General features: G+C 36.1%; 1 protein-coding gene across 3 annotated transcripts in view; it reads left to right on the top strand.

The window, feature by feature from the left end:
- The window catches only part of GPSM2 (G protein signaling modulator 2), a 31,243-nt gene that overhangs the window by 4,237 nt on the left and 13,259 nt on the right, over nucleotides 1-13,747 (top strand). For 2 of the 3 annotated variants that reach the window (XM_067300807.1, XM_067300806.1), the window contains exon 2: nucleotides 7,643-7,956. The exons of the other annotated variant lie outside the window; for it this stretch is intronic. In XM_067300807.1, the coding sequence (XP_067156908.1) occupies nucleotides 7,895-7,956 (62 nt within the window). In that variant the 5' untranslated portion in view covers nucleotides 7,643-7,894. The remainder of the gene's footprint in view (nucleotides 1-7,642; nucleotides 7,957-13,747) is intronic. 3 annotated transcript variants of the gene reach the window in all.

Here is a 13,747-nt window from a genome sequence, read left to right as displayed (position 1 = left end):
GTGGTATTTAAGCACTTTAAAATTGCACATCTCATCTCCAGTTGTTAGATGTTTGGAAGGGAGGCTGCAAGCAGCACAGTATTTGTTTTCAGTCAGAGAATGACAAGATGTAAAAACTTAGAACTTATTAATCTGTTCAAAATAAAAATGAAGGGATCCTAATAGCTTGATGTATCAAATATGTGAAAAATTGCCAGCTATTCGTATTTTGCTCTCGTTTAAGACGTGAAGAGCTGTGATACTAGAATGTTACCTTGAACACTTAGTCTTGTTTCATTTAGAATTTGTTTTCAGTTGGCTGGTGAGATTTATTATAGAGATATAAATTGTATTATGCTGCTGGCACTTTTTATTCTCTTCCTTTCTTATTTTGTCACAGTGTGTGATTGCCATGCTTCAGAATTGAAACAGATGGCTTACGTAAACTAATTGCAGGGATATCCTTGCAATAAAAATGCTTGTGGTTACTTCTGCTGGCTACACCCAGTTCTTTAACTTGCACAGTGGATAATAATTACATACATAAAGTAACAAGCTGATTTCCAGCTAAATATTGATTTTGTTAAAAAGGGAATATTCTGTTCTGGGAAGAGACTCTGTGATAGAGGCACTGAGAAGTCCACCTTTCCATCATTGAACATTGATATTTCGTATGCTCAAAAGTCAGTCTAGAATCACTTGTTTCTGCCCCTTCTCTGTGTATTACTCCATTTAATAGAAATATGCGCTAGATTTTTTTATTTTGGCAACAGTGCTTTCTAAGCCTGTAATTCACAATATGACCTACACCATTGCCAGATGTCTTAAAGATTTCTATTTATATACCTGGTGCCACTGGAGAGTGCCTAGCAGGGCATCCTTTTATTCACTCAAATTGATGAGACTTGGGCTGGAACTATGACAGTCCTATGATGAATATACTAGTAATGAGAATACAGGTTTTTTGTCACTTATGTATTGTGTCATTCTCTTAAGTTTCTGGTATCTCTTTCAGCTCTTAATCAAATTGGAAATTTACAGTGTATCTACAGTGATTCCATTATAATTAATATATTTACATTTCAGTGCTGGTTGCTGGGTAAAAATACAGTGTTTAGTGTGAGTAGAGATATCAGATTCTCACCAGAAATTTGAATGTTGCTTAATTGGAAGTTTTTAATTTTTTTCCAGTTTCTGGTATGCTATAGTTTTCTCTTGTTGCATAGCATATATGCACTTTGTATCCTCCTGCTTGGGTGTTTTTTATGGAAGGAAAAGGATACAACTTTTAAGAATGTGGATGAGCTTCTTTCTGACTCAGAGTAGGAAGATGCTCCTGGAATCCATCATCATGGCTGTTGGGAATAGTTTTTTTATGATCTGGCAAAAATAACTTGTGTCATTAAGACTCTGGTAATATTTTAGGCTGTTAACTGTGAGTAATAATGAAAATAATGCTAGGCAAGCAACAGGCCTTACTTGTTAAAGGAAACATTTGCACAGCCAGTTAACACCAAAGAGGAAAATAAACAAAAAAGATATGCAGAGGTTAAAAGGCTTGCCATCTTGCAGACTTTTTAGCTGTACTTAAAGCCTCAAGTTCTGCTAAGCCAGGTACTGTACAAATATGAAGGAAAAAAACTCCTCCTAATAAACAAAATAAGTGGAAAGTATGTATGGATAGTGCTAGAGGGTGTGTAGAAATACTTCTGGACTTTTTTTTGCCTTTAATAGTGTTGTATAAGTGAAGGCATCTAGTCTGTTATGCTGAAAAGAGGTGTGAATGGAGGGAGAATCAGAAATAATTAGCATAGCTGAAAGGACATAGTGGAAATGAACCTTTTCTTATGCATATTTAGAACTTGCCATGCAGCAAGGTCAGTGTGGTTTAGGTAACCAAAAATTAGATCAAGCCTTTTTGGAAATAGGGTGATAAGTTAAATATCTCCACTGTTACCACATCTGTCATAATGCAGCATTATATCAGTGATTAGATAATAAATGTTGGGCTTTGCTCTGGAGCTGTGTTCCTTTAGCACTGAACTCATGTTCATGCTTTCATTCCCAACTGTGGGTGCAGTGAGACCTTGATTTCCATGTGGTTTAGTGTCTCGAACAAGATTTGGCCACCTGTTGGTGTTTCTTAATGTCTCAAGACTTAGAAGGATTTCATTGTTAAGACCCTTTGTTCCATTAAGTTTATTTAAAAAAAGTATATATAATTAAAAAAAACTATTATAATTTATAATTATGTATCTAATTTTGTAAAGTAGTGTGTTTTATGCAGTATTTGCATTACTTTTGTTTTGTATAGGCTTTAGTAATATTTTCAGTCAGCTTCTTTTACAGTCCTGCTTTGGGCTGTTCTGGGCATATTTGTGCTCCTTTATTACTAGAGGGTCTCTCATGCTGCAGTCATTTTGGTGAATTAACCCAAAAGGAAGGCAGCCCTAGATTAACGCAATTCCTGATTTTTAGGGGAAACTACTTGGATGAAAAGTCTTCTCTTCCTTTTGGGTAAATGTGGTATTAGAAACGAATTGTGGAGAAAAGCAAAGAATAGAATCAGGAGAAAACTCAGGGGTTCATGACAGGTAACAAGAGTATTTGTATAATTTTTCATTTAGCGATTACTCTAATTTTTTAAGGGAGTTAATCTGTATCGTAGCTCCTACTATTATTTTTTTCCTACTCTTTGATAACCTCTGTGCTTCTGCTGACTGAAGTAGTCAGTCTTACTATACTGAAGTAATTATAAGTCTTGGGCATTAAGTGGCTATGAAGAGATGTGAAATAATTTCATAGATAATGGATCTTCAGAGCCAAGTTTGCAAACTTCACTATCGTAATTCTGGGGTTTTTTTTGATTCATAGAAAGCAGTTAGCTGTACTTCAGTTTGTCCTGGCAATAAAATGCCTGTCTAGCCATGTTCTGTTACTTGCAATTTTTTTATTTCTCTTTCCAATCAGGAGCTGATGATTTCTTATATAAAAAATAGCTCTATCCACAGAGGCTGGGAAAAGGCAAGGAAACTTCATATTCCTTCTATCAAGCCCCATGCTTGTGGAGCAGTGGTTTGGTAGGATTCCTATTTTGCTGACAAAATGTCACTTAATGCCCCAATGGATACAGTGCCCTCCCCCCGTTTTTATGATTGTCTGCAATATTCAATAATGTATAATGTGACTGAGTTTCAGATGGGTCCATACTTGTAGAGCGGTATGGCAAATATGATTGGAGGGGAGGAGGAAGCATCTGAATCAATAACATTAGATATTGATATTAATTTGTTTCCAGCTTGTCTGATGAATCTGACAGCATGTGATATATTAGGCTGGGTCTTTCCCATGCTCTGTAGTGATTAGAAGCTCTGCAGAATCTGCTTTATCAGTACCTGGAAGGAGTGCCTGATGTAGTTGTTTATGAACCTCAGTTTTCCCGTTCTGTCTTGTTAACGTCTGGTATGAGCTGAGACTCAGACCGTGTGCTGAAAAGCATGCCAAGCCTGGGAGCAGTCCTTTAACAGAAGTAGTTTATTCTGAAGGTCTGCTCTGTGTATAAATCCACCATTCCCTTTTTCAAAGGGAATAAAATTTGTGCGATCAGTCTGTCTCTATCTACTTCCCCCAATAGCTTTTGAATTTCTTGGCCAGTGATGACTTCATTTGGCAGATACTCCTTTCTTATAGTTTTGTGAAAAATAGCAGGGGGATAGAGAAGGCGTTACTTGATCTGCCTCCTTTAGGGAAAGGCAGGAGGAATTGAACTGTTAACTATTCTGTTTGCCAGCCCCCAGTGACCAGTCAGCATGTGTCAGCCAGTCAACCATGTAACTTTAGATAAGCAAAAGAGATGATCAAAAAACATATGCCAAACCCCAGAAAGGCAGATGTTGGTTCAGGGAGGTGGTGGGATGAGGGAAGGAGCCAATGAAGCTGTTGGAGACTGAGAGCTTACGCTGTTAAGGATGCATAGGACGTAGGACGTGAATCCTTGAAGGATGATATTCCATTAGTTTCCCTAGTATTGGAATAAGTTGGAGGGAAAAGATAATCTCCCTCTCCAACTATACTATAATTATTAATCTCGCATAATAAATAATATGCTAATAATCACTGTTAATAAATAATTTTCTTTTGCTTACTGTTTTTACTTGTGTGGAAATACAGTATTCTGTCAAAAGTTAAAATGAAGGGGTCTACCACAGACATTCAGTGGAACTGAGAACTGCAAACTGGTTAAAATGATTGTCTACTGTTGTGATAAAATTCACAGTATGTCCTCAAATCTTTTCTGAAGTGGAAAATGCCTTAAAACATGAAACACTTGTCTGGAAGTTTTAACAGCTAGAACACCTTATTAGCTTGCATAACAAGCTCTAGAGAAAGAAATTATGCCTATTATTTTGCTGCTGTCAGGGACTGAAGTATTTTCTGTTAATCACAATTGACGATTGGGGAGTCTTGGTTTTTTTTGTAATTTTTTCTTGAGAGCACACCTCATTCCACTCTCACCACACGTCTCTGGTTCAGCGCAGTGATGTCAGTGGGAGGCTGAGATGTACTGCCGTTGAATGTCAGCCTCTAGGCCTTGGTTCTCTTCCTGAGACCGTGATCATTTTATGAAAAATATTGCAAAAGAGCAAATTGATGGAATTTCACTGTTTAAAGCATTGTTTGTGGATTCCTTGCAGTCGTTAATGTTAGTATTTTCCTAAGAACTTTTTTAACAACTTTGAAAAATTCATAGAAATTAACCTCATAGAATTTAAACCACTTCAGAGAATTAAGTTAGAATAACTTCATAGAATTTAGCAAAGATTTCAGTCTTAAAATCATACCATGCAAACCCCAAGCATCTCTATCCAAAATTTGTGATTTAATAAAAAAGAATGAAAAGACACTTTCTGATAGATGCACATAGTTCTTTCAGATAAAGCAAATTGAGGTAAAATTAGCTTTTTTCCACTGATTGTCTAGTTCAAAGATCCTTTGGCCATTACAGAGAAGGTGGATAAGCTCTAACTATGGGTCAGCATTTTCTTGTAATAAGAGTTGATGAAGGGCATGGTTTGTCTCTTGTAGGGTATAAACTGGCTGCTGCATTGGAGTGCCTAATCTCTGCCTTGCCAGTACTTGATTATCTTTTTGGTTTTGTTTTGCTTTTCAGTATCACACTGCTTTGCAATTAGTAAAGCCAGTTTTGTTGTTTTGCAACTTCTGAAGGACTCCCAATCTTTTTTTCTGTGTGCTTTTTTTCAGATATTTAAAAAATACAAAAAAGCTAGGGCTTCCTGCACTTGCTAGCTGGCATAATGAAATTGTACATTTTCAGTCATATATATGACTTCAGTTTTCTAGTCAGGCTTTTGTGAAAAGCAGATCTTTTAGATGCATATGAATTTTGCTTTGTTTAAAGGTGTGAAGAGAATAAATTTAAAACGTCAGCTTTTCATTATTACAATTTTTTTTCCTAGCGAACACACGTGCTTTTTTCACGCAACAGGAAGCTTTACTTAAAAATGCAGGTTTAGAAAAAGTCGTTTTACTGTTAGATATGCAGATACAGTAGAGCTTCTCCCGACTTCTCTAAATTACTAGGCTTTTCCACTGAAGTACTGTGTTCTCTGAAACACTTTTGTGTTGATCGCCAGCTCAGGAAAGGCTTGATTACACAGAGATGCTTTGAAAAGTGAAGGTGAATAAATAGAAAGAGCAAGGCTCAGTTTGCTGTAGCTTAATCCTCCCAAAGCCAGTTTATACCTGAAATACAGTGTGTGCAGAGAGATTCATTGTTTTCTACCTTCTGAATTTTGAATTCACCACTCTAATCAATGTGCTTTAACATGCTTATTGATTACATGTTGGCATGGCTGCAGTACAACTTGAGATCCTAATGAGTTTCAGGGGAAGGAAGAGAGGTATGAAGCCCAGACCCAGTAATTTTTGCTGGGTCTGTGCTAATTACATGTGGGCCAGCGTGGGTGTGTCTGCAGCACCTGGCCAAGACCAGGACTGTGCGGTAGGGCCAGTGAAGAGGGAGACAGCGGCATCAGTCAGAGAAAAAGTTTAAGGGGATAGAAGCGTAGCTCCAGTGAAATGAAGCTGTAAACACCTGGTATGAAATGTTCTGTTAATAATGACCCATATTTAAATAAATGCAGTCATCGTGGTGTACATTTAAATAAAACTCTAGTTTTTTATTAACTTTGCCTTTTTATTTTAAAAAGGCTTCTAGAAACTAATTATTTTGTTAATTGCAGTTACAGTATAAATATGTAAACAAACTACCACAAGAAAAGTCATTATTTTGTGATCCATGACAGTTGCCCATCACACACTTTTTAGTTTGTAGCATACAATAATTTACATGAAAATATCCAACAGTGGGAGAGATCCTTCCCCCACCTTGCGCTGGTTGAGCACCAAGAATACTCCCAGGTGATCGCTGTGGACTGGGTGACGTACAGCAACCTGCTTGTGTGAATTATCTGACTTGGGGTTTGGACAAACTTCTGGAGAATGCGGTACCTGTACTGTGGTCTCGCCAGTATGCAAGTTGCAATGGTATTGTAAAATGTATGTGTCACACCTTGTAATTGCAAAAATACACTCACACCCATTGTTGATGCCAAATAATTCTAATGATAAGCATGGAAGGGCAAAATAGTTGTTTGACTGGAAGAATGTGAATGATCTGTTTGAGCAGGCTATCAAGGAAGAGGATAATGGGAGGCATGAAACTTCACAGCTGGTGCTTGAAAAAACTGATAAGAGAAAAGGCACTGCCTACATCTGAAATTAAAAATAGAGACAGATGCACTTTATTCTGGTGACAGCTGGAAATCTGAGTTATGCTCTTGTTTTTTTGATGCCTCTGCAATGTCTTGATGAAATATGCATTTGTGAATTCCACAACTATATTTTTACTTGCAAAGCAAGGTAATATTAGTACTGAGCAATAAATATGTCAACTCCTCTACTAAAAATACACTTAAAAGCATATAAACTTTTGGATACAAAGTTTATTTTCTGTTAGTTGTTTCCCTGCCAGCCTAAACATAGTTCACAAATTCACATGGAACTACTGGTTGCCACAGTCCATTTGAAGCAAGGTTTGGAGCTCATGTGACCATGCTGGGGCATTTCAGAATGTGAAGCCAGTAAAACACAAACCAAAAAACTTTCCTGGAAGTGTGGGGTGGGGGGGAAGGTGTTACCCCTCTGCTGGCTACCTTGCTTATAATGTTCAAAGCTGGATGACCTCCAGGCCTAGCAAAGTCATGGTGGGATTGCTGTGGACCCTTAGCTGGCTGTCATGGCTTTAGCAGTACTGCTTACATGGAAAGCTGTGATTGGTTTTATATTATGCATTTCATCTGTAGCTTTCATCCTTTAAGCTTTTCGCTTGGAACTTCACTATATTACTCGAAGTTTCCAATTAAAAAGGAATGGCTGCTTTCCATTAAACCTTCCTTGCTTTCTCACTTGACTACAGGAATTGTCATGTGTGTCTAGAAGATTTTGGCTGAGGCTTTAAGTTCTTGATTGACACTTCCTGCTTGGTAGGAGTAGCATTGTGCTTTTGCATCAGCTGCAAATGGTTATGAGTTATTAATTGAAAATGAGACTTCAAGCCAAGCATGTTGTGTTCCCTTTGCAGAAACACAGCTGAATGGAGCTGAAAGGGCCACAGATGCAAGAACTTGAACGTGTTTCTGAAAGTTTAAGATGCGTCTGACAGTGACTTCCCTACCTTAGTAATAAAGAAGAGTATTTCAACAAGAGCTTAGGATATCTTGACTCCAACTTATTAGTATACTAACTGGATCAGTGCTCTGAGAACAATTCTCCGTAGTAAAGTACTTACCCTGCTACAGAACAATATTAATTTCTCTACTGATAATGCAACTCAATGGAGGAAAGTAATGTTTTGATAAGCATGCGGGAAGATCGTTCCTTTCATGTTCGATACAGGTAAGACTGTGTTAATTTTAGTATGAATGATTAAGTATTGTTAATGATAGAAAACTAAGCAAGTTTACAACAAAAAGTTTGGGATCTGTTACTAGCATTATTGAAGCTGAAGGTCAAAATAATGCTACTTATTTTCTTGTTTTTCTCAATTTCTGAACAATGAAAATTAATTTTTGAGAATATATTAGTATAATTACATGGTTGTATAGTATTGGAACTATTGGTTGTTGCAGAATAGTACGAGTGTTTATATTTCTTTATTGTGATTTGATTTGTAAGAATGATGTGAAATGTGATCTCTGTATAGTAGTATATAGGCTCTATTTAGCTTTTAGGCTGCTTGTGCAAATTGTTGGGCTTAGTCTGCTAAAGTTCTCTATACTTGTCCCATTATTGCTAATGTGAATAATGAATTTTTAGGTGTGCTTTCTTCTAGAGCACAGTTTTCCTTGCCTAAATAAGGAGATTTGATTGATTAGATAAAAACTGCTTTGATATCTTGAACTAAAATAGTGTTGTTATTACAAGGGCTTTCCCTTCTGAAAACTTGGCATCATTTTGCTTTTGGAACCCCCTTTATGGACATGGAATAGACTGTTGGTGTGGCTGGCTCCCTCTAACGAAGCTGAGAAACAACAACAGCATTGTATATTGCACCATATGCAGGTGGCTGGCTGGTGTTTTGAAGGGTGAATCTTGCAGCTCATTCAATAGGAAAGGATACAGCAATACTAGAATGATTGTTTTAAAAACAAATAAAAACCATGATTCTTGATTCCATTCCCCCCACATTCTGTCATTCTTACTTTGGAGGCTTTTTTTTTTGTTAACTACCAGGAACAAAGTACTACCCTTAATTGTAAGACAGCACATGCTATTGCATTTCTGTTGCATTTCTATTGCATATTGCATTTCTGGGGAAAACGAAGGTACTTGCAGTATCCATTCTCATACAGCTGTTCTAACAGTGTTAGATTGCTGTTAGATGGGTCTTGTCTTCCATTTCACAGAAGTACAGTATTACTTCTGGTTAGCTGTATACTCAACAGGAGGAGCTTTTTCATGGCCAATAAGGAAGAACATGGGAAATTAACTATAATCTCTCTGCTCTCTTTCTTTTGCTAAAATCCTGGTATGGTGGCTTAGATAGCAGGAATCCCTATATATCTGAGCTTTATATTTCTGCCATTCTGTGCATTTCTTGGGTATATCTGTCTCCCAGCAGTCCTGTAATGTGTTTACACACACTGTTGCTGATGCTCTTGGTCCTCCCCAGGCAACTCACCCTTTCATAAACCCAGGAGCTGTTCAGGGTCCTATTAGGGACATAACTGGATGAAGAAAGCAACCTAGCCAATTGTCTGTTTTAAACTGACAAGCCAAAAATAACTTAAAAAAAATTGGCAAGCACAATCAGGGCAAAACGTCTTCGTTCTATGTTTCAATACAGGCCTGACTGACACTAATTAACAATAAAAATATTTATGACCTTATTAAGTTTTCTGTAAGAACTGTAATGTGATGAATGCTTAAAAATCACCAAAGTATAATCCTTAAAAAATTTTTTTCAAACATTAAACGTTTCCAAAACCGCGAGAAATTGCAAGTTAATTCAGCATGCTGAACTGGAATATTATGAAGTTTTTAATTTAATATGTATACTTTAGAAAGATCTGATTTGTTTGTAGTTTAAAATTTAATGCAGGGAAAAAATCAGGTCATAAATTACTGGGGGGGGGAGGTGTTTATTTTTCTGTTTTTCCATCTTTTACATACAGGAATTATCCCTGGATCATTTGGCTCCCAAAATGATTTTCCTTCCCAAGTGATATTCCAGTAGAACAGACTTTAAAAAGAAACTGATGGTCCACCCTTAAGGAAAGGGCTTATTATGGATCTTTTTCTTCTGTGCAGGCTGTTCCTCTCTCCCCACTGTAGACGGACAGTATCACTTCAGCAGGTACAAAAATGCCTATGCTGGTGGAAGTAGCTTATTTTTGTTCTAGCCTAGTTCAGTGACTGAAAATAAAATGCCACGGCTAACAAATGTGACTAATAATTGATCAATAGAGTAGGTATTTGTAGAACTTTCTTTGTCTTGGTCTGTTCAATTCATACAGCAGAAACCTGTAACTGATACTATTGTGACTGGAGCATTAGAACCCAAATTTTAGGGTTTTTTTAAAAGCTAAGTTTCCTGTCAAACTTAGTGTGACTAGATGTAGCGTTCCAGTGGACACGTAAGTAGTTAAGACTGGTCAATATGGTAATGCTTCTACGTTACGTGTAGAAACCAAGAATAAGGGCTGGAGTCAGGATAGTATATGATCTTTGTTGTAGAATGCTTGTGCCATTAGTAATTTTATGCATCTGAATTAAAGAGATATCATAGTGTTTGTTCTGGTTTTGTGTCTAGGTATTGACACATTTCACAGCAAAGTTGCATGATAGGGAGAACCCCCCCACACACACCATGAAAATTGCCACAAGTGTTCAGAAATCCTCTTTGTGGGATTGAACAGAATAAAATTAAGTTAGTAGAATTTAAGGACTATAAAAATCAGCACAAGTCTTCTTGCTTGCTTCTGTTGCCTTATTTCTTACCAGTTTTCTGTTCTTTACTGTAAGATGAGAGCAGCTAAAGGAAAGGAGACTCCAAACATTGGAGAAAAGCAGGGAGGTTAGGGTGGAGACATGCACTTAGGTTTATTTTCTTGTAAGTGTCAAAGATTCAAAAGAGAATGTAGAGAAGGTCAAAGAAGATTTAAAAAAAAAAAAAAAAAGGCAAAAGGGAGCCAGGCGAGATGAAAAGCTTAGAGTAACAGATAAGGATGAGGTCGTTTTACAAATGAGAAATTATTCAGGAGATGCCAGCCTTTCAGAGAAGAACAGGTCCGGGCAACTATAAGTAGAATAACAAAGTGAGGCACTGTGTGAGTATTTCCACAATAATATCTGGAAGAACATTATCGTGTCAGGAACAGAATTTCATTAGAAGTACACAGATGAATAGGCCTTTTTGTCTCTGCTGATTCAATGTATCTTTTGTTTAGCCACTGGGTGTTGAATAAATAAGTAATTTATTTCAGCCGTGGGAACAGAGAAGGTAATTTCATATTCTCCTTGTAACTATTTAATGACTTCCTAAAATATTGATAACCTAACCCTGTCTTGTCTGCCTACATGCTATTTAACCACATTAGTAGGACAGTTTAAGCAACTTCTGGGAATGTTCCTAAGAGGTGATATTCTTTTCAATGGAGAACAGTTATGTAGATCTTTTTAAAAATGTGTGATTTTCATAACTGTTTATTAAGGATTATAAAAATTTCATTTTTGAGTCCAGTTTTTGTACTTGATGCGTAAGCCTGTCAAAATTTTTGCCCAGAAGTGACTTGGTAAAATAACTGAATGATTCCATAGCTCTCATGTAGCATGAATAAAATATTAATATTGGGTACAGGCAACTGAAATAAATTGAAACAAATATTTCATTTTCTCTGTTCTTTCTTCTTTATAGCTTATGTAGTCTTTGAAGTTGTAAAAGGTCCGTAAGAATTGGTCTAAATAGAAATGAAGCTTTAATTTGTTGTCCACAGATTCTAACAACCTGTCAATACAACTTTTCTAGAGTTGTACTCATAGTAATATTAAATTTTGGGTTACTTTTTACTCAAACATTAATTCCCATTCTCATTTAACTCTTGTAATTCTAGTTGAATTGAGATATGTTGGAATAACAGTTGATATTCATCAATCTTGATATAAACCTTAGCTTCATATCTTTTAATGTTCTGTATGGAAAAAAATAGGTCTTTCATTTTTATAAGTTATACTAAGTCTGGGTTGCAAAGTCAAAAGATTAGGTTTCAAGTTCCTTGAAGAAATGTTAATGCTGCCTTGGCACTTGACAGTCTTTGGAATAATGTGCAATTACTTGAATGCGGTGTATCAGAAAAAATTACCCATCTGTAGCATTCTCTGAAATTACCTTTTGTACCTTTTCAAGCTGTGCCTTTCCTTCATTGATCAGTTGGCTGATGCATTACAATTACAAATCAAAACATGAATTAATTTTACGAGGTAAATTTGTAGAACTGAAGCCTAGTACAACATTTTGACTATTATGCCACATACACGTTTTGCTGAAAGGACGACTGTAACTCTTTCAAGCTAAAAAAATAAAGAAATTAATGTGATTGTGTAATGCTCTAAATCTGAGGAGCACCATATTTTCTAAACATCATTTTAATTAGACCTGTCAGTTAACATGAGGTGCCCGGAGAGAACCTCTGGGGATAGGATTATTTAAGATTACCCAATGAAGTGTTTTAAATCTTAAACCTTTAGTTGCTGATGGTGTAATATATTGTACTTCGTCATTTCTGCCTATTTCCATTTTACATACAGCACATGCACAATGTAATAAAAGGAATCAGGTTGTGTGTTCTAGCAAATAGGAATTCTTTAACTTCTCTGAGGAGAATTTCCAAACCTAAAAATACTGAGCGTGCTATGGATATCCAAACTGAGAAGTTGGGCCTGGGAAGAACTTCATACTTGACTTGTAATCTGGTGTCTGCATCTTTACCAACTACCAAGCATGTATTATTTTTAGTTACAAAAGTAAAAAATGTCTGTCATCTCATTGTGCTTAAGTTGTGGAATGTCGAAGACCAGCAGGTATGGTATATGGTACTATTTCGTGTTGGTAGCTTCTTTTCCTAATGATCTAAATTCTAGTTCTCTTGGAAGTCAGAGGATTTTTTTTCAAAAATATTTTCTTCTTACTTAGATTTGAGTAGAATATGGTATAATGTAATGTTTTTCTGATTAAAAAAATAAATATTGCAGATCTATTAAATATTTCATCTCCACATCTTGTCAAAAGAGCTGTTTTCTAGTGTTGTCATTAAAATAACTGTTGGAATAGCAAATATTTGTGATTGTTACTATTACTGTTCTTGCATATTAAGGAAAACTGGTTGAGGGACAGGATTCTAAAAGATTCATTCTTACAACCAGTAAATCACAAATGACGATATAATGAGGATATATTTAATTTTACAAGATGTTCTGTTTTGGAGTACAAGCTCATATATTAGAGTGACTGTGGTGTTTACTATGTAATCCAGGTTGAAGAACAATTCAAGAGCAATGTGCAAACTTACAAGGTTGGCCTGCAGCGCTTTTTGACAATATTAGCACGTGCTTTTTAAATACTTAAAAATGTCTCTTACCGAGTTTTCCTTTTGAAAAACTTTTTTTAAGTAGAACGATGGCACTTTTGTGAGCTTTTTACAATGCATGTATTTTGAAAAAGCCTGTGTACTACTCTGTTTCAGGATGAAGACTGTGAAGTTTTCTTTCCTTCTCATTTTCCTCTTCTCTAACTCCCTTGCATCTCAGAACTGTAAAGAAAATGTTCATGTATAGTCATTAACACTTACTAAAATTTGAAATTTTACCTCTTGTAGACTTTAATTCACAATAGCATAAATGCATACAGACATTTTTTTGGCAGTCACAGTTCTTTAACAAAGCTTCTTTGTTCAAAATGTGTTAATGTTCTGCAATTCTGCTATGTAATTCTTTAATGAATATCTTCTTTGCTGCTTGCAGTATTTTATAACTGTAATTATCACATAATAATCAAAAATACTCCAATGGCTTATGGAATGATGGAGTTGAGGTTAAGTAACTTGAATTGAAATGCACCTCATCATTAATTCAACCTAGTTCTTTTTTCTTTACACTGTGAGACTTTTCGTAGCACTGGCACTACAGGAAA

This window comes from Apteryx mantelli, chromosome 8, assembly GCF_036417845.1.
Source record: "Apteryx mantelli isolate bAptMan1 chromosome 8, bAptMan1.hap1, whole genome shotgun sequence".
Lineage (NCBI taxonomy): Eukaryota > Metazoa > Chordata > Aves > Apterygiformes > Apterygidae > Apteryx > Apteryx mantelli.
The sequence above is the reverse complement of the archived record's forward strand: the minus strand, read 5'-3'. Positions and strand labels throughout refer to the sequence as shown.